This window comes from Rattus norvegicus, chromosome 6 (assembly GCF_036323735.1).
Source record: "Rattus norvegicus strain BN/NHsdMcwi chromosome 6, GRCr8, whole genome shotgun sequence".
Lineage (NCBI taxonomy): Eukaryota > Metazoa > Chordata > Mammalia > Rodentia > Muridae > Rattus > Rattus norvegicus.
Window position 1 is genome coordinate 135,502,412 of NC_086024.1, and position 21,192 is coordinate 135,523,603.

A 21,192-nucleotide genomic window follows, 5' to 3' on the forward strand; every position below is an offset into this window, starting at 1 on the left:
ACAGGGTGGGCAGAGGCTGTTGTCATAGCTGTAAGGACTCCTGAGCACAGAGGGGCACTGTCCTATCCCTTCTCTGGGAGAGGACACAGCAGGTTCCTCTGCAGGAGGAAGTGACCCAGCCCTCAGGCAGTAAACACAAGAGCCCCAAGCGGACATCCTCTGAGGAACACCTGGGGACGGGCACAGAGGATACTGTCTGAGTCCGTGGGGATCATGGGAATACGAGGCTCACCCCAGCCCCATAACTGCACTCCACTGAGAGTACCAGCCCACCCCTATGCCCTGCAGTTGGAAGGGTCTTACTGGACAGTGGCCACCAGCCCTGTGTCTTCACTGACAGAGCCACCTGGGGCACTGATGTGCACCCCTAACCAGTCCTGGAAATGGCCCCAACAGCACCCAGAGGTGGAGACATGCCCTGCCAAGAATGGGCACCTCCTTGTGGTGCCATTTTTATTTGCACTTGGGAACCTTGTCCTGCCGCCATGGGGAGGACATGACTTGGAGAGGAGGCCCAGACTCAGCAGCAGCACCAGACTTGTGCTCAGCTTCCTTACCTACCAGAAAGAAAATGAAAGTTCAGTGGACAAGCTGCCAAAAGCAGAACTGGGAGAAACCGCTCCCATGACCAAGCTGACTGTTAGGGAACCCTGCTGCCAGATGACACGAAGGCAGCAGGCAGCGAGGGACTTCTGAACACACAAGGAACAGGAAGGGATCTGCCCCCACCTCAGCCTCTGATCCAACACTCAGGGACGGGCAGGCAGACTGCCAGGGAATGGAACAGATCCTGAGGTGGGGGTGGGCAGCCCAGGGAAGGGCACTTGGACCCATCCCTGAATTGCAACCTACTGTTAAATATGTTTTACTGTGTGTATGTGTGCTCATACACACGTACACATGCGCATGTGCACGCACACGCTCTCTCACACACACACACACACTCCATTATGTGTTCCTATGAATGTTGGTTCTTTCCTCCCACCATGTCCTAGGGATTGAACTCCGGTCCACAGGCTTTGCGGCAAGCACCCTGACCCTCTCAGCTATCCCAGCATTCCCACCTGCCCGTTTTTTATGCCAGAATGGGGGGTGGGGTGTTTACTGCTTATCACTGGGAGTTTGGCGTGAGTCCCTGGCTCTGTGCCAGCCCCGTACCCCTTCCCTGATCTAACTTGGGCCCCTGGGTTGGGCCACGTACTTCTTCTTCCTCTTAATTATCTCAGGCTCTCCAAGTAGGAGCTCCAGTTTTCTCTTGGAAATCGACAGCCTGGACCCCTTATCTCTCTCACTCCCAAGCCTGGGTGGGGGCCTGGTGGCTCTGGCTCTGCTCAGCAGGTGTCTGCTTATCTCTGGGCTCTCCACGGGGATGAGGGGGCTGGCAGCCCTTGTCATCCTCCAGTCCTCTGGTGATGGGGACAGCCTGCCAGGATGTCCGTTGGCCTCTCGGGGGCCGAGTGCCTTTAGTTCACCCTCGGGCTGCATGTCGACATCGCTGGCTTCCAGGGTTATGGGGGTCCAGCCAGAGGTTCTCATGGTGAGGTCTGGAGCTTTTGGGACCGAGTCCTCCGAGATGGTCTCCTCAGCAGTCTTGAACCTCAGTGTGTAGGAAGGTGAGTTGCGGCTCCTGTCACCCAGGAGGCGGTAAGCACGCTGGCGGCAGCTTCGGTAGTTGGAATGACCTGGGGTATCCTCTGAGTCTCCATCATAAGGGTCTAAAAACTGTGACAAAAGTTTGAGTGTTTGGCTACATCCAAGGCCCGTCCACAAAATAGAGTTTCTGAGGCAGTGGGTGGCAATGAATATGTAAACAAAACGTCTCCATCACTGATGGCAAATGTGTGTGCTTTGCCTTGCACCGAAACCCAAAAAGGACAAGGTCTCCACCTGACACTAGCCTAGGTGACCCTGGCCTTCCTACCGTCCTTCTACCCTCCTGCCTCTGCCTCCCATCAAGGGACTGTTCTGAGGGTCAAACCCAGATGCTCATAAACGCTGGGCAAGCGTCTTACCCACTGCGCTACATCTATTTTGTTGGGTTTTGGGTTTTTGAGGTGGGCTCACTATATAACCTTAGCTGGCCTGGAGCAACCTATGTAGATCAGGTTGGCCTCAAACTCAAAATCCACCTGCCTCCCCACCCCCCAAGTGCTGGGAATCAAAAGTCTGTACCACCACACCCAGCTTGGCTCACAGCCACATGGAAGGCTATCTCCAGGCCATCGCCACCTTCTTCCAAGTCCTTGAATACTGTGACAAAGTACTCAGACTTACGGAAATATGTCATTCCAGAACATTATAAGGCGGGGTCTCTTAGCCCTGGCTGCCCTTCAACTTTATATCCTCCTGCCTCAGACTCTGCAGTGCTGAGATAACAGGTGTGCGCCACCACCACCTGCTACAGCAAACTCCTCTTAAGGGTGCATGGCCAGGCCTCTGGGGAGTCCCTGACCTTGGCTGTGGAGGTTAAAACTTCCTGTCTGTTTTTCCTTGCTCTATCCTGTTCCTGTCTGGCTGTGGCATGATCTATCATCCCGGCACTCACAGGCAGAGATAGGAGGCATGTCCCTCAGGCTTCTGGACCCAAGGGGTTTGGGCCAGGCCTGTGCATACCTCTCTCCAGATGCCTTCAGCAAAGTCCATGAGGTTCCTTCTGGAGTTGATCTGTGAGGGGAAAGCTTGATGCAGATTCCGCCCTGCCACCTTAACCCCGAGCATGGGATGCTCGCTGGCCACACCACAGGGCATGCTAACACGAAACCTGGTAAGGGGACAAGGTCCAAGCCTGGCAGGCAGGGAGCCCTTCCCTGGCACAGTGGGCAGACAGCACCTTGGCACTGCTTCTGGGCCCAAATCCAGGAGCTGGAGGGCACTAAACTTTCCTTCTCAACTGGTTCCCCCCTCGCATGCAAAAGCGAGGCCTAAAAAACCCACAGAGGAGCCCAGGCCTGGCCTCTGGTGGTCCAACACTTTTGCCCTAGGCCACCAAGGAAGGTAGTGTTCATTTTCTTAATAAAAGAATACTGGCGTTTAAATACTTTTAGTTTTGTTTTTGTTTTTGTTTTTTTTCTTTCTTTCTTTTTTTCGGAGCTGGGGACCGAACCCAGGGCCTTGCGCTTGCTAGGCAAGCGCTCTACCACTGAGCTAAATCCCCAACCCTACTTTTAGTTTTAGTAAGGGAGGAAGGGATCCAAAAGTTAGGAATGGGTATTTCCCACATGTACGCCCCCCACGCTTGCTGGGCACCTGAAGGCGATGGCGTGAGTGTCTCTGCCACTTGCGAAAGCCAGCTGCACTGAACGCTGCCCTGATGCAGGTGGGTCGGCTGGGCCTCAGGCTGGCCATCCCTCGAGGCCAGGCACGTAGACTGTCACTTAACTAAGGAGACCAAGCCAAAGGACAAAACCCCTGTCAGAGGGTCTAGAGCATAGGGAAGGAAGGGCAGGCCACAGGGAGAAGAATTTTTTAAACAACATCTGATCCCACCCTGTAGCTCAGGCTGTCCTTCCTCCAGATTCTCTGTAAATATGAGGCAGCTGAGGCAGGAGGAACATGAGCTCAAGGCTAGCCTGGGCTACATAGAAGGTCAAGGCCAGCTTGAGATAAATAGCAAGACCCTATGTCAAAAACAAAAGCAAGGGCTTGGTCCATCCAGTGCTTACTTAGCACATGCTAGACCCTGGACTCAGCCCTAGCACCTACGAAACAAAGAGTGGTGGCAGGGGTTTGAAAACCCAGCACTCAGCGCAGGAGGATCAGAGGTTCAAGGTCATCCTTGGTAAGAGGCCTGCCTGGGCTACATGAGATCCTTCCTCAAAAACAACAAAAAGCCCCTAGGATTGTGGGTACAAAACAGTTCAGCACTTGCCTAGCTCCGCATTGTGGGAAATACGGGTTGGGGACATCAGAGCACAAGAGAACGTGCTCCACACAGAGAGCCATCCTGTCTATCTGAGACCCTCTCTTTTAAAAGATTAAAAATGGGCTGGAGAGATGGCTCAATGGTTAAGAGCACTGACTGCTCTTCCTAGGTGTCCTGAGTTCAAATCCCAGCAACTACATGGTGGCTCACAACATCTGTAATGCGATCTGATGCCGTCTTCTGGTGTGTCTGAAAACAGCTACAGTGTACTCATATACATAAAAAAATCTTTTTAAAAGTTTAAAAATAAACTGTAGGGGTTGGGGATTTAGCTCAGTGGTAGAGTGCTTGCCTAGCAAGCGCAAGGCCCTGGGTTCGGTCCCCAGCTCCGAAAAACAGAACCAAAAAAAAAGGGGGGGGCTAAAGATGGGCCTGGAGAGCTGGCTCAGTGTTAAGAGCACTTGCTGCTCCTTCAGAGGACTCAGGCTCGGCTCCCAGCACCCGCCCGGAAGTAACTCCAGCTCCAGAGGATCCGATCCCGCTCTGCTCCACAGACATAAGTCAGGAGATTACTCACACACGTAAAATGTAAGTACCGAGGAAGCGGCGCTACAAACCTCTGTGGAGTCTCATGTCCCTCAGTTTCTCCAGATCCTCCCTCCGAGCAGCTGCTACGCCCTGTGGAAAGTGCCTCAGTTACACAGGCACATGGGATGCTTTCCAGCAATAAATCCTGCCTTCCCAAACTGGGCTCCCAGACCCCATTCTGAAACCTGGGAAGCAAGCAAAAGACCGGCCCTACCATACCCTCCCGAACACAGGACTTGTGGGCATCTTAAAGGTGAGAGAGGCTAACAGAGGAAAGGAGCCCAGCTTGGCAGTGCAATGTGAACCTCTGCCTTGAATCCCAGCATCGGGAGAGGGAGGGTCAGGAGTTCAAGGTCGTTCTCATTTACATAGTGAGCCAACCTGGGCTTTGTGAGACTCTGTCTCAGGAAAACGAAAGTGGAAGAAGACGCTGCAGAGGCATCTCTGAGGTAAAGCCCACACAGCTCTTGGCGAGAATCTGACTTCAGTTCCTAGCACACACATTCAGTGGCTCATAACCACCCTTAACTCCAGCTCCAGGGGTCAGACACCTCAGTTGTGGGCATCTGCATATATGTACATGCATACACATACACTTTAAAATAACACTTAGAAGAAAAAAAAAGAGGGCTGGAAAGAGATGGCTCAGTGGTTAGAGCACTGTTCTTCCAGAGGACCAGGGTTCAAGTCCCAGAACCCACATAGTGACTCACAACCATCTGTGACTCTAGTCCTATGGGATCTGATGCCCCCTCTGACCTCCACATGCATGCACCTGAGGTACATATATACATGAAGGCAAAACACCTATAAGCCTGAAAAATAGATCCAGTTTAAAGGAAGGAAATAACTCCGTGTACATTACCCAGATCCCTTTTCTTCTCACCTTCCCTGTCCCACAACCCCAAATGACATTTGAAAGTCCTGTTGTCTTAAGATTTGAGGCTATTGCTGCTTCTTAGAAAGTCTTGCAGGGGCTGGGGATTTAGCTCAGTGGTAGAGCGCTTGCCTAGGAAGCGCAAGGCCCTGGGTTCGGTCCCCAGCTCCGAAAAAAAAGAACCAAAAAAAAAAAAAAAAAAAAAAAAAAAGTCTTGCTGTGTGTGCGCCTCCCCCCTACCCCAAAAGCTCTCATCCAGAATGGCCTGAGGCTTTTCCTTGTGAAAAAAAACTGGACTCCAGAGGCCACATGTCTGAGTGTCATACCATCAACATGACTTGGGTTAGGAAGTCCGCCCCTGTGCTTCTTCTTTGGAATTGGGCATCACAGGCACCTTTGAAGGGTGAGGGCCATCTACACAGAGCTGCGAGTGTCCCCAGTGGTCCCAGTAGACCAGCCGGGCTTACAGTACGGACAGTAACACAGGCCAAAGGGCTTCTCAGCCCCTCCCTGGCTCCAGATCACCTGAGGTTTACCCTCGTTACCGTGTGATGTTCCAGGCAGGATTTCTCTGTGTGGCCCTGGCTATCCTGGAACTTGCTCTGTAGACCAGGCTGGCCTCAAACTCAGAAATCTGCCTCCCAACCACTGGGATTAAAGGTGTGCCCCACCACTGCCCAGGTCTTTTGTTGTTTTAGTCTAAGGCTATCGTGCTTACATGTATTACTGTGCACCAGATACATGCCTGGTCCTTTGTACTTCACACACGTATACACCATAAAAGAAGAGGCTGGAAAGATGGCTCAGTGGTTAGGAGCACTGACTGCTCTTCCAGAGGTCCTGAGTTCAAATCCCAGCAACCACATGGTGGCTCACAACCATCTGTAATAGGATCTGATGCCATCTTCTGGTGCATCTGAAGACAGCGACAGTGCACTCACATATAATAAATAATAAACCTTTTAAATAATAAATAAATCGATGTAAAAGAAAAATACATGTGCACAAAATGCCCTTGACTCAGAATTCCTTGTATTCACATGGTGGCTCAGAGCTGCGATTTCAGTTTCAAGGAATCCAGTGCCCCCCTCTGGACTCTGCCGGTACTGCATGCAACGGAGCACAAACGTTCAGGCAAACAAAAATAAAGTTGTGCCCAACTCATCCTGAGCACTTGGGAGGCAGAGGCAGCTCCTGTGAGTCTGAGGTCAGCCTAGTCTGTAAAGCGAGTTCCAGGACTTCATAGGGAGGCTGTCTCAAAGCAAACAAGCAACATAACCAACCGTACTGTGCTGTTGGTTTGCCAGGTTTGAAAACCACAGGTACTTTTTTTTTTCTATTCTTTTTTTTCGGAGCTGGGGATCGAACCCAGGGCCTTGCGCTTGCTAGGCAAGCGCTCTACCACTGAGCTAAATCCCCAGCCCGCCTCTCCTGCTTTTACTCCACCTTACCTCCTCTCTACCCCTAGGTCCCTTTGTCCTGCATGCAGCTACTTGAGGCCTCAGTCCAGCTCCAGGGTGGCCCTGAAGCCCCAGAACTAGTAAGGTTATCCGAGTCTCAGAGGCTTTAATCTAGGGACACTCTGAGGTGGGGGTGGGCTGGCGGGACAGGTTAATCCACGACTTGACTTTACAATCCTTAAAGCTGGGAGGATAATAAAATACTCACTTTTGCTTTATGTTTGAAAACTACCTGAAGAAAATTCTAGAAGTCAACCCATCCTCCACCTGAAGTTACTAGGTCTTTACCTCCAGGAAAATTCTATTTATTAACCTCCAACCCTGGGCACAGTATGTGCTGCTCACTGACATCTGTCTCTACCTACGCCTGACAGGTCATGTGGCCCAAGGTTGCCTTATTACCTGGTCTTGTCTCCAAGGTAGCCAGGCCCACGGCCCGCCTTTCCAGTACTGTCTCTGGTGGGGAATCCAGCTGAGATCTTCCTGCTGCACAAATCTTACTCATGGGGACAGCTCTGAGCTGTTCGCTCAGCCCAAAGCAGCATGTCACCTGACCCCTCTTTCTTCCAAACCCCAAACCCTGACCTTATGTTTTAACCCCTCCCAAACCCACACACAGGCACACAGGCTGTGCGTTCACATCTGTCAGTCTGACACACGCATCCTGATTATGGCCGGTCAGTCACTCTCGTGGTTTCCTGGAGTTGTGACTACGCTGTCCACAGCCCTGTCCTCAAAGCCGGTCACAGCTCTGATGAACAGTGTGCAATGTCATGATTGCTGGTTGTAGCCGCCCAGGCTCCACAGAGAACTCAAACCCATAAACTCAAGAGCAAGGAGGGGCAAATAAGGGGGGTTTGAAAGGAGAAGTGGAAAGTGAAATTATGTAGTTATAATCTCAAACCTAAGAGAATTTTGGGAGGGTTTTTGTTTGGTTCATTTTGTATTTGACTTTTTAAAAAAGGATTTACGAGGGGTTGGGGATTTAGCGCAGTGGTAGAGCGCTTGCCTAGAAGCGCAAGGCCCTGGGTTCAGTCCCCAGCTCCGGAAAAAAAAGAAAAAAAAAAAAAAAAAGGATTTACGATTTATCTAATGTACATGAGTACACTGTCGCTGTCTTCAGACACACCACAAGAGGGCATCGGATCCCATTACAGATGGTTATCATGTGGTTGCTGGGATTTGAACTCAGGACCTCCAGAAGAGCAGTCAGTTCTCCTAGCCACTGAGCCATCACTGAGCCATCTCTCCAGCCCCGTATATTTGTTTTTTGGTTTTTTTTTTAAAGATTTATTTATTTATTTTATGTACAGCATTCTGCCTGCATATGTGACTGCAGGCCAGAAGAGGGCACCAGATCTCATTACAGATGGTTGTGAGCCACCATGTGGTTGCTGGGAATTGAACTCATGACCTCTGGAAGAGCAGTCAGTGCTCTTAACCACTGAGCCATCTCTCCAGCCCCCTATATTTGTTTTTTAAGACAGGTTTCTCTGTGTAGACCTGGCTGTCCTGGAACTCACTGTGTAGACCAAGCTGGCCTCAAACTGAGAGACCTGTAGTGCCTCCCGAGTGCTGGGATCAAAGGTGTGTGCCGGGGTTGGGGATTTAGCTCAGTGGTAGAACGCTTGCCTAGGAAGCGCAAGGCCCTGGGTTCGGTCCCCAGCTCCGAAAAAAAGAACCAAAAAAAAAAAAGAACATCTGGCTTTTGGGCTGGCGAGATGGCTCAGAGGTTAAGAGCACTGTCTGCTCTTCCGGAGGTCCTGAGTTCAATTCCCAGCAACCACATGGTGGCTCACAACCATCTATAATCAGGTCTGGTGCCCTCTTCTGGCCTGCAGGCATACATGCAGGCAGAAAGCTGTATGACATATACATAATAAATAAATAAATGTTAAAAAAAATCTTTAAAAAAAAAAAAAAAGGTGTGTGCCACCACCACCTGACAGGAAAAATAGGCTTTAAAAAAGGAGAAGAAAGAATCTTGGGGTCAGCCCCACAGCTGTGGGTGGGTTACCTCAGTCGATGGATAGTCCTTAGAGCACTGCACACCTTCCAGAAGGAGGGAGGGAGAGGGAGTTGCTGGAGGGATGGCTCAGGGGTTAGGAGTGGCTGCTCTTCCAGAGGACCCAGGTTCAATTCCCAGCACCCACATGGCAGCCCACAAATATCTGTTCAGTCCCCAGAGATCTGATGCCCTCTTCTGGTCTCAGCAGGCACTGTACTCACACGGTACACAGACAGACAGACAGACAGACAGACACTCAAACAAATAGAGTAAAAAATAAAACAAACAAACTAACCTTTCTTGACAAATTTTTCTGGTGAATTTTTTTCAGGGGCACGGATTATAACACCTCAGGAAAGAGCTACTAACTAGCAAACAAACTCTGTGCAAACGATAAAAATGAAATGTCTATCCACAGAACAGGCTGGGAGTGTTCCCAGAAGCCTCTTTGTGAGGAGGGCAGAGGGCAGCTGAGCCTTGCTTAGCCTAGCAGTGGCACCTTTCACCTACACCACCCCACCCCATCCCTCATCCCTGTCACAGCCCCTGGGGCTATGTCTAGAAAGACTTACTGGAATCCTGGGAGAAGTCCCAGAAAGTAGGAGTGAATCTCCGGGAGCAACCGCCTAGGAGAAAGGTGGGCTTAGCCCAAAGAAAGGGGTCAGAGCTGATGTAAAATGGCTACCTCACACTGCAGGAAAGCCTTAAGTGGAAAACCTGGGGAGTTGAGGGGCGCTGTGAGCTGCCTCAGCCCTCACTAACCACACAAACCAAGACCAAAACTGCCTGGCAGTGCACATGTGCTCTGAGACTCCCTGATCATCTTCCCCCAGTGCCAAGAGGATTAACCTGGGTGTCAACTGCAAATCAGAGATGGGTTCTCCAAGGAACTGATGTAGTCGCTGTCTCAGAATGCTCAGCTGTGGGAGAGCAGACGCCCACATTTTATTTGCAGCCACCCACCCAGAGGCACGAAGCACACGTTCATTCAAATCCGCTCCCCCACCCCCGTGCTTTCTGGGCAAAGCTGCATCATCTCCAAGTCCCCGGCTGGGATCAATGCTTGGGAAACACACACTTTGTCAGAGCAGATAGGTCTGAGACAGCGAGTTACCCTGCATCAGATGAGGTGTCCTTTGCCCCACAGTGAGAACCTTCTGAGGGACCCCAGGCTCCATATTTAGTGCATAAATCATTAATTTTTCTAAGATTGACACTCTGTTCTCTACTAGGTACTATTTTGATCAAATATCTCTTATGTCTGTTTTGGTTTTTGAAATGATGCCTACACCCTGACCTTCTGAGGGTCGGAGGACCAACCTCCGAGAACCGGTTCTCCTTTCACTGGGCAGGCTTTGGCAGTGCCTAGGCTGGCTGAGCCGTTTTCCTAGTGGAATTCTAGTAAGAATGCTTACATCTAGGGCAAGCATCAGAATGAGAGAGTTGTTTTTTCATTGAATCTAGAATGCACAGTTGTTTTCTAGAAGTGTGTTGACCTTGAAGAAATCATTGTAGAAAACAGCGGTTGTGTTGTTATCTATAGAGTTGTTTCCTGTAGGGCCTCTGGTCACAAGCCGGTCTGGCTGTACCGGGATCGTCTTACTTTTGGGTCCTGCAAACTGCACAGTGAGGGTAAAGTGGCGGGCGAGATGCTTTCGGTCAGGAAACCTAGAGATCAGGTGTGAGCTTTAGTACGAGGAGCTTGTTTTACACCCCCTCCCCCCAAAAAGTTTATATAACAATCAATAAATGTGCTTCTGGGGCTGGAGAGATGGCTCAGCAGTTAAGAGCACTGACTGCTCTTCCAGAGGTCCTGAGTTCAATTCCCAGCAACCACATGGTGGCTCACAACCATCTGTAATGGGATCCGATGCCCTCTTCTGGTGTGCATGAAAACAGCTACAGTGTACTCATATAAATAAAAATAAATACATCTTTAAAAACAAAATGTCAGGGGTTGGGGATTTAGCTCAGTGGTAGAGCGCTTGCCTCCCAAGCGCAAGGCCCTGGGTTCGGTCCCCAGCTCCGAAAAAAAGAAAAAGAAGAAGAAGAAAAAAAAAAAAGTCAAAACCAGGGGTGTAACAGTGGTAGCATGGTCACCTAGCACCCGCATGACTCGGGGTTGAGTCTGCAACACAGGGTTCAGAGCAACGGGGAAAGGTAAGGGGGGGTGGCAAACTATCAGTCCAAGTCCGAGACAAGTTGACCAACCTCTAAAGAGACAAACACCCCTGAAAGTCTCCTCCCCATAGGGCATGGAAGTCGGCCTCTCCTGAGGAACCTGGGTTTTAGCAGAGCCTCTCAGACAGGCCTGTCCACAGTGAGGCTGCAACTGGGGTTTTAGTTCTGATTCCAAGTCAGTTTTGTCTCGAGGAAACTTCAAGTAAAAATAGTATTTTTAGACGCCCCACCCCCAGCCCGCCATGGCTTTGCATGTAGATGCTAATCCGTCGCATTAATTCCAAGATGCCCCAGAATTCTCCTATGCGTTCAGGGGGGAGGAGAGGGGTGTCCATGCTCTCTGAAAGCCACTCAACCCTACTCATCGCCGGGCCCTTCCCAAACCCCACTCTTCATGCCCAGAGCAACGAAGGGACCCCTCCGTCATCAACCCACCTCACAGCAAGGTTCCCTGAAGTAGTCAAGGCCTGGAAAAGGCAGGAGGACAGGGACACCTACCCTGAGGGGTCACATCTTCATTTTCAAAGGATAGTGCCCCCATGTTTAATCTGGGTGGAGCCTCCTCTTATCCAGTGTTAGCTGTCTGTCTAAGCTCCGCCCCCAGTTACCTGGCAACAGTCGGTATGCTCCGCCCCCACAGTTACCTGGCAATAGCCAGGTATGCCTGACGGTATAACAGGGGCTGCTTGCCCTCTCCTCACTCTCTTGCTCCCTCTTGCTCTTCTCTTCCCCTTTGCCCCCTCTCTCCCCAGTCCCCTCCACCCTTCTCTCCACGTGCTCATGGCCGGCCTCTATTCCTCTCCTTCTCTACTCTTATTTCTCTACTTCTCTCTCTGCCCCTACCACCCTCTTAACTCCCCTCCCCATCCCCTGAATAAACGAATCTATACTGTACCGTCGTGTGGCTGGTTCCTCAGGGGGAAGGGTTGTCTCAGCATGGGCCCACTAAGGCACCCCCTTTTCTCGGACCTCCAAAGAACATATCCTACCTCTCTATCTTTTTATAAAGACAACATTGGTGCTGAAACCCGGGACATAGCCTCTCCTATACACATCATCCGGGACCTTCCTTCCACACACACCCATCCTACCCTGTCCTTTACAAGTGCCTGCGGGGAGAGTGGCTTCAGTGAAGGACCACATACCTGTCAGAACACCTGCAGCCACATCTGTTCAGAGATCCAAACTGGACCACACTTAACTCCAAGAAGTCGGCCGGAATTTAGGTGGTTAGTTCCTAACAGTTGCTAGGCAGGGGCCACTGAGTTAGGGCTCTTTGAACCTGGCGGGCAGCCAGAGCGGTCTTGGGGCTGACAGTTATTTAAAGCAGCTTGTTAGCTTCAAGCATCTGGTGTGGAGGGCAAGGACTGTCTAGACTTACATCCTGGATGGGATGTTCATTTTGGTTCCCAGGGAATCACCCCAGGGAGTCAAGAAGGGAGGAGGCAGATATCCTGTGCTTTAGGCCTGCATGACGTCACAGGTATCTCCATGGCAACACAGTGTGCATGTTTCTGGGGCAGTGTCTGGGGAGAGCTACACATGTCCACTCAGGACCCTAGGCCGTAAATCATAGCTCCCAGCTCCCCTCCCTCAGTTCTTGTTGCCCCTAGTTCTGCACCTGCCTGCTCCACAGGGCATGCATAGTCCTACCTACCCTGTGCACATAGGCCTGATCCTTAGGCCACAGACCTCCTCAAAGCTTCCCTTCCTTGGGCACACTCTACTGGGGTGCACTTAAGACCAAAGAGGCCACCAAGACTTTGGGGACTGTCCTGTGCTCTAGAGCAGCTTCCCAATTCTCATTCTGGCCACAGAACTGGGCCTCCCCTCTGGTGGCATACTATGGTTTTGTCACACCCTGCCACCCGACCTCCACCTCCCCTCACAGTCACTCTTCCTTCTGTGGGACACTGGGGTTAAAGGAGCCAAGCCCCTCTGCTGTCTGTGCAGAAGTTGTTTGCATGTTATTTTCTTTTTATTTTATGTATATGAATACACTGTCATTATCTTCAGACACACCAGAAGAGGGCATCAGATCCCATTACAGATGGTTGTGAGCCACCATGTGGTTGCTGGGATTTGAACTCAGGACCTCTGGGCAGTCAGTGCTCTTAACCACTGAGCCTTCTCTCCAGCCCCTGGGAACCACTTTCAAAGGCACAGGCACAACCAAGGGATGTCCTTTCTCATCCATAGCTTAAGTGCCCCAGGAGTTCAAAGTTCCCAGGGCAACTGAGGGATGGCATGGCAATAAACCAGAAAATAACATGGGGACAGTATTTCCTAGGCCTCTTCCCTACTCCCCAACTCTTCTGTTCTCTTTGGCCCCTCTTCCATATTTCTTGACCTTGGCAGCTGACACAGACGTCCTACCTAGGGCTGAGACCTCAACAGTCACCTATCCTTGGCGCTTTGACAGTTGCCAGCCTGTATTTGCTGGCCACAGCACCAAGAGTCTGGCTAAGGCTGAAAGCGGCACTAACCTGTGATAGAAGCATAAAGTCAGACAAGTCCATTTAGCAGAACGGTAGTAGGCTCTCCCTGGGGCCTAGGACCTCCTGAGCCACAGGATTTTGACAGGTTCACAGTACCAGGGATGACTTTTCTCCTGTGGAGAACACCTCAGATCCAACCAGAGGGTGATTGGTTGCCCCTGGAACCTTCACGAAACTGTTGCACCAGAGGGCACTTGATGCCGGAAGTTGGTATTGGAGCACACAAGGATCCAGCCACCATGCTGGCTTACTGTGCTGGCTAAGCCACCAATGGCTTTTCTTCCACCTCCTCCCCCATAGCCTACACAAGTCCTTTTTAGCACAAGTTTCCAGCTTGGTGTCAGCTTGATCTCTGTCCTGCAAGCTCAATGCTGCCTTCTGCAATAGTCTTACTAGCTAGCACTGGGGAACCAGAGCAATGGCAGTACTGTGTGTATTTGAAAGCTTTCAGGGTCTCCCTGACCAATTCTTTGGTATTTTTAATATCCATTTGGATTTTATGTGTATGGGTGATCTCACCACTTGTATATGCCTGGTGCCTGTGGAGGCCAGAAGAGGAAATCAGATGCCCTAGGACTGGAGTTACAGTTGTGAAGCACCAAGTGGGTGCTGGGAATTGAACCCAGGCCCTCTGAAAGAGCAGCCAATGCTCTTAACCACTGAGCCATCACTTTACTGCCCAATAATTTATTTTTCTAAAACAGGGTCTCCAGTCTCATGTGGCCCAGGTCAGCCTTGAATTCACCGTGTAGCCCAAGACAATCCTCCTGTCTCCACTTACTCCTGAGTGCTGGGATTACAGGCATGTATGATCAGCCATCTTACAAGGTGCTGTTTACTGCTCTGGTTGACTGTGGGGACCTGGGAGAGTGGAGCCTAAAAATGAGGCAGACTAAATCTCATGCAATAGCCAGCTTCATTCAGAGCGTCAGGCGGGTTTATACTCTGAGTGTCGAGTGGTCGCCTGAGTGTCGCTCTCACAAGTTCAAGTTGTATAGAATCACAAGGATAAGCCCCACGTGGCCAAAAGGTTTTCCAGGGAGGCTACCAACAAATAGCATGGTCAGCTGGAGCGAATCCTCTGAAGTAAACTCACTCCTCTGCTCCCCCTAGGGCAGCTAGTGCATCCCACAGCCCATGCTGTGGTTTTGAAGAAAACTGAGATGGCAAGACTCTTGTTTTCTCGCACGCTCTCAGAATTGCCATCCCGTGACTCCCTTCTTGGACAGTGTTCTGACAGAGCTGTGGACACACGACAGGGCTTAGTGCACACCGGGTTAGCGCTCTGCCGAGTTACAATGCCTACGCTTTGGGGCAGGTGCTTTACTCTATTCCGTTTGGCTTTGAGGCGGGGTCTCACTCTGTATCCTAGGCTGGCTTCAATACTCAAGATACCCTTGCCTCAGTCTCCCGAGGGTTTCTGTAGAACAGTGAAAACCAACTATCCGTGCGTCCCTTAGTCTTCTCCCGTGTTGCTCAGCATGTTTAATTGCTATCAACTAGAATTACCGGGCTTGTCTAGTTCCAGGACAGTTAGGCTTTCTTTTTTTTTCCTCTCCCCACCCCCGGAGCTGCGGACCGAACCCCACTGAGCTAAATCCCCAACCCCAGTTAGGCTTTCTTGAATTTTCCATGCCACCCATACAGGACATTTATATACATTTCTTCTAAGGGTAAGCAGGCAAAATGTCTCCAGTTCAAGCCAGTTCTAACTCAGGGGAAGCGTAACTTCTCAGCTATGCCAAACTTCTGTCCAAGGTGAAGGGTCACAGAGTATACTGTCTTGTAAGACCTAGATGGTTTTATTTTTTTTATTTTTATTTTTTTTTAAGATTTATTTATTATGTATACAGCGTTGCACATGCATGTACACGTGCAGGCCAGAAGAGGGCACCAGATCTCATTATAGATGGTTGTGAGCCACCATGTGGTTGCTGGGAACTGAACTCATGACCTCTGGAAGAGCAGTCAGTGCTCTTAACCACTGAGCCATCTCTCCAGCCCGATGGTTTTATTTTGTTTGGTGATTTCTTTAGTATTTGAGACAGGCTCTCACATGTAGTCCTGCCTGTAACTCAGAGGATAGGCCCGGAACTCATTATGTTGATCAGGCTGGTCTTGAACTCCCAGAGATCTGCCTGACTGAATGCTGGGATTAATGTCACATCCCCACTGAGCCCAGCCATCAGACTTCACTTGAAAATCCACTTCCTGGGGCTGGTGAGATGGATGGCTCAACAGGTAAAGGCCCTTGCTGCCGAGTCTGACCACCTGGACCTGTCTGATCTCTGGAGAACAGACCCCTGAAAGCTGTCTTTGCACACACACACACACACACACACACACACACACACACACACACACACACAAAATTAAGAATTAAAGTCTTTTAAAAATGAATAAAATGGGAGCTGGAGGGCTGGCTCAGCAGTTAAGAGCACCGACTGCTCTTCTAGAGGTCCTGAATTCAATTCCCAGCAACCACATGATGGCTCACAACCTTCTGTAATGGGATCTGATGCCCTCTTCTGGTGTATCTGAAGACAGCTACAGTGTACTCATATAAAAATATATCTTTTTAAAAAATGAATAAAATGTACCCCTTGTGCTCTCTCCTGGTCCACAAGGGGCTTGGGAGACTGACTGGTTCTGTCTACTGACCCTCATGAAGGGGAAGGAGATGGAGACAACAGAAGTCATAGGAATTTGTAGCTGTTGTATAAAATTCCTCTAAGATTGGAACATCCCATCCTGCAGGGAAGCTCTTTATACAGGAGGTAAACAACTCGAAATAGTGGTTCCTGAAACTGACCAGATTCACTAGGCCCCGCCCACCAGTAAGTCCAGACAGCCAGGCTTCCTGGATGACCAGCTGAGGCCCTGGACAGGACACTCTCTCCAACACATTGAGTTGCCTGTAAGCTGTGCACTGTGCTCCAGGTTCCCAGGTTTGTGAGCTGTCTGTTACCCATGCTGGGGTGGGCTGTGGTGATACAGCTGTCTTTGTGTCATTTCTGCTCCTGTTAAGTAACCTCCCACCCATACCCCTAGAAGTAACCCCAATAAAACTCACGGCTCACCAAGTTGGACCTTGGTGGCATCTGAACTTTGGTGTGTTATGGGCTCCCTATCTGGGGTGAGCAGATGTGTGGTCTCTCCCCAGGAAAGCTTTTGTCGCAGCAGTTGGTTTGGGTTTACAAGCAGAGGAAAAACGGAGCGGTATTCAGGTAGTCAATGAGATCAGGGTTCATTTCAACCATTCAACCATTCAAAAGTTGGCTAACACCAACTTTTGTTAGTATTTTAGTATTTTGGTTTTTTGTTGTTTTTTGAGACAGGGTTTCTCTATGTAGCCCTGTCTGTCTTAGAGCTCACTCTACATACCAGGCTGGCCTTAAACTCCTACCGACTCCTACCTCCAGAGTGTGCCGCCATGCCGGACTGGGGATTTTTATTTTTGGTTGTGAGCCTAGCCTTTAACAGCTGAGCCATCTCTCCAGCCCAGGGATTTTTATTTTTAATCTGGAATCATTGACAGAAAGTGCGTGGTGTTGGAGAGATGGCTCAGCAGTTAAGAGCACTGACTGCTCTTCCAGAGGTCCTGAGTTCAATTCCCAGCAACCACATGGTGGCTCACATCCATCTGTAATGGGACCTGATGCCCTCCTCTGGTGTGTCTGAAGACAGCGACAGTGTGCTCATAAATAAAATATATCTTAAAGGGAAAAAAGCAGAGGCTCTACTGCAGAAGACTTGGCTTTGCTTCCCTGCACCCACATCAGGCAACCCACAGGTACCTGCAACTCCCACTTCAGGCTCTAACGTCTTTCAACTTCCCATTGTGTTCTGTCACGCTCAAACCTTCAAGTAAGACACATATCCACAATTTAAAAAAAAATAAAAAACAAACCAAACCAAGTGCTTTGACGCTGCCAGTCCTAGGATTCCCATTGGCCGAGTGTTGAAGTTTTGAAGTGCTTTCCTGGGAAGGTGAGGCAGGCTGCAAGCCAGCACTTGGCACCCAGTCTGCTCGGTTCCTTGGCTCCGCAGTAACGTACTAATCATTGTTTGGATTTTGGTGGTGCTATTAATATACAGTGACTCACCAGAAAGTGCAGCTTTCTGGAATGTTCTTCCCAGGGCGGTGATGTTCCTTCCCGTGGAAGACAACTCTGCAAATCACTCTTTAAAGGTCTGAACACACCCAGAACACTAAAACGGGGTGGGGTGGGGGGCAGGACGAGACACGACAGGCTTCCTAAATGATACAAACGGAAATAAATTGTCCTCCTAGGTAAAGTATCAGTTGCACTTACCAGCTAGTCATCCCAAAATGCAAATCGGGCACGTGCCTTGGGCACCCAGCCAGCAGTCAAGTTTCTTCCAACATCCTTTCCAGCTGGCAGGAGGCAGGCTGACTGCAACCAGCCTTCCTTCTGTTAGTCAGTGTGCAATGCCCTGAGGTCTGGTGCAGACTAGGGTTATAGCTCAGCAGAGGAACCTTACCCACAGTGAGACGTATTGGCTTACACCTGCAGCACCGAAGGGAGGGAGGGAAGTAGAGAATGAATGCAAGGAGGGGCGTCTGTCACAAAAAGATGTGGCAAAGTGATCATCTGGTGCACAAAGGCAGAGAGACTGGGTCAGCAAGTCACTGCTCCCTCCATCAGGGCTGCCGTTTGGGGATAATGAAATGTTTTGAAAATTAGTTGCATGAAGTTCTGAGACAGCCTGGGCTACATGAAAGTCTCACAAGAAAAAAACTAGCCTGTCTCTGAGCTCAGTGCCAGAGCTCCTGTAACATATGAGCCTCTACATTCAATCACCAGGACTGAACACAGGCCAAGGGCGGGATGTGATGGTGTGCACCTTTAATGCCACACTTGGGGGGACAAGTTAAGAGTAGTTTTTGACTGTAAGACCCTGTCAAACTGAAATGAACCCCTGGGCTAGAGATGGAGTTTTGTGTCAGCTCGACACAAGCTAAAGTCATGAGGGGAGAATCTTAAGAAGAAAATGCCTCCCAGGGGCTGGAGAGATGGCTCAGCGGTTAAGAGCACTGACTGCTCTTCCCGAGGTCCTGAGTTCAATTCCCAGCAATCACATGGTGGCTCATAACTATCTGCTATGGGATCTGATGCCTTCTTCTGGTGTCTGAAGACAGCTATAGTGTACTCACATACATAAATCTTAAAAACAAAAAAATGCCTCCTTAAGATTGGATTGTAAGGGGTTGGGGATTTAGCTCAGTGGTAGAGCGCTTGCCTAGCGAGCCCAAGGCCCTGGGTTCGGTCCCCAGCTCCAAAAAAAGAAAAGAAAAAAAAAAAAAAAAGATTGGATTGTAGACAGCCCTCTAAGACATTTTAACTAGTAATTGATGGGGGGCTGGGGGGTGACAGCCCACTGTGGGTGTTGCCATCCCTAAGCTGGTGGTCCAGGATTCTGTAAGGAGGCTGAACAAGCCAGTAAGCAGCACCTTCCATGGTCTCTGCCTCCATTTCTGACCTATTTGGGTTCCATGTCCTAACCCAAGTCCTGAGAGGTCCAGCAAATAAAACTCTCCCATTCCCCCAGGTTGCTTTGGTCATGAATCTCATTGTGGAAAAATAGACTCTAAGACAATCCCTTAACTATCTTGCTAAACACCTTTTTAGTTTTAATTACTGTTGTGAATACACTCATTCTGGGTAATCATCTTCCAACTCAACTTCCCATCAACCCAAAGCAATGTTTGGCTTAACCCTTTCCTCCTTCCCCTGGGTTACCACCATTCAATTTTCCCATTGCTTTTGAGACAAAGTCTCATATAGTCTAGGCTGGCCTCGAACTCCTAATCCTGTCTCTACTTTTGTGTGAAGAGATGGAACCCAGGGCTTCATGCATGCTGAACAAGTACTCTACAACGACACACATCCCACCAAGCTGTGCTGTTGAGTCTATGCAGTCCAGACTGCTCCTCTGTGCTGGAACTCTAAAGAGATTCATAAGTGGAACCCTAGAGTACTTGGCTTTTGTTGTCCCTGTAAGGGTCATTTACTTGTGTATCTGACACCAAACCCTCCTAGCTGGTATCACTTTGCACCTTCAATGACTTAGAATTTGAATACTAGGACTTGCTACTTTGACTCAGTGACCACATCCTTAGAAACAGTGGTTCTCAAGCTTCCTAATCCAATGACCCTTTAACGCAGTTCATATTGGGATGACCCCCAACAACTGCTGCTATGATTTTGCTAGTTACTGTAAATACCAGTCTTAGGCAGCAACCTAAAATTTGACAACCGCTGTCTTAGCACCTTTGAAGGACTAATATAAGCACTTAATTCCTTAGTGCTTAATCTAGGGGAGAGCAAGACTCACTTGCTGTCTCCATTTCTCCCTCTCACCTAATTTATGTACCGCCATCACTTTGCCCTTCTACATCCAGAACTGTGTGTGGTGCACATAGCACACGATTCTTAGGTGGGCAGAAAAAAATCTCCCCACAAAGTACATCCTGGCCTCAACTAAAGGACCTGTTTGTAGCACATCCACCTTTTTTTTGTTTTTTTCAGAGCTGGGGACCAAACCCAGGGCCTTGTACTTCCTAGGCAAGCGCTCTACCACTGAGCTAAATCCCCAACCCCCATCCACCTCTTTCTAGCCCAGTTCCTTATTGCTCAAGTCTGCAACCACCTTCTACCATTAAGCTACAAAGCTAAGCTTCTGAGATTTGGGAACTAAAGGACCATATGAACCCTGGTACACCACTACCAGTTCCATCAAAAACCAGGATTTGGCTTTACTACCAAGGACACTTGCCCAGAAAACATGAAGCCCAGGGTTCAGTTCTCGATGCTGCCAGAAACACTGGATGTGCCAAAATCAGACAAGGTATCCTTTTAACTGTTTTAGAGGCTGTTTCTGTCAACGCATATACCTGAGGGAATCATTGGATCCCTTGGAGCCAGTTACACAGGTGGTTGTAAACTGCTTCATCCCCTATTGTGAGGGTACCATTACCTAGAACTGGAGTGACAGTTGTGAGCTGCAATGTGAGTACTAATTAAATTTGGGTGCTCTGAAGAGCAGCTAGTGCTCTAGATCAGCCCCCCCCCCTTTTTAAAGCTTTATTTATTCCATGTATGTGGGTACACTGTCACTGTCTTTGGACAGACCAGAAGAGGACATCAGATCCCATTACAGATGATTGTGAGCCACCATGTGGTTGCTGGGAATTGAACTCAGGTCCTTTGGAAGAGCAGTCAGTGCTCTTAACCACTGAGTCATCTCTCCAGCCCCACTCCCCCTTGTTTTCTTATGCCCACCATTTTCCCTCACCACCCTCGAGTACCCAAAATTTTAAGGAGTTAATGGAGAGCAAGCTCTGGACCTGAGAATGACTCAAACATTCCTCACTTATGAGGTGCTAGGACACAACCCCAGAATTTCACATACTACATAAGCATTCTAATCTTAGCCTAGCAAGTACCAGGCTGTGAGTATAGTGAGGAAGATGTCCGTATAGAGAATAGACAATATTGGGCTGGAGAGATGGCTCAGTGGTTAAGAGCACTGACTGCCCTTCCAGAGGACCTGAGTTCAAATCCCAGCAACCACATGGTGGCTCAAAAACACTGGACTCAGGTGTCTTTATGGATCAAATGACCAGTCACTAAATCCCCAAATCCTCATCTTTAAAAAAAAAAAAATGGGGGGGAAAAAAAGACACTCCACAC

At 49.5% G+C, this 21,192-nt stretch overlaps 1 protein-coding gene across 12 annotated transcripts; it reads right to left on the reverse strand.

The window, feature by feature from the left end:
- Positions 1-419: 419 nt before the first annotated feature.
- Positions 420-21,040, reverse strand: 1700001K19Rikl (RIKEN cDNA 1700001K19 gene like). Of its 12 annotated transcripts, XM_039112082.2 has the most exons (8): positions 11,412-11,704; positions 10,211-10,463; positions 9,368-9,437; positions 4,480-4,540; positions 3,247-3,378; positions 2,614-2,664; positions 1,202-1,722; positions 420-557 (listed from the first exon to the last, which is right to left on the reverse strand). In XM_039112082.2, the coding sequence occupies exons 5-8, from the start codon at positions 3,343-3,345 to the stop codon at positions 554-556; spliced, it is 675 nt and encodes a 224-aa protein (XP_038968010.1). In that variant the 5' UTR covers positions 3,346-3,378; positions 4,480-4,540; positions 9,368-9,437; positions 10,211-10,463; positions 11,412-11,704; the 3' UTR covers positions 420-553. The 12 variants fall into 12 exon arrangements, with proteins under 12 accessions (XP_038968010.1, XP_038968013.1, XP_038968018.1 ...); XM_039112085.2 differs by lacking the exon at positions 10,211-10,463 and having other exon boundaries at positions 9,368-9,421; XM_039112090.2 differs by lacking the exon at positions 4,480-4,540.
- Between the last annotated feature and the right edge of the window lie 152 nt (positions 21,041-21,192).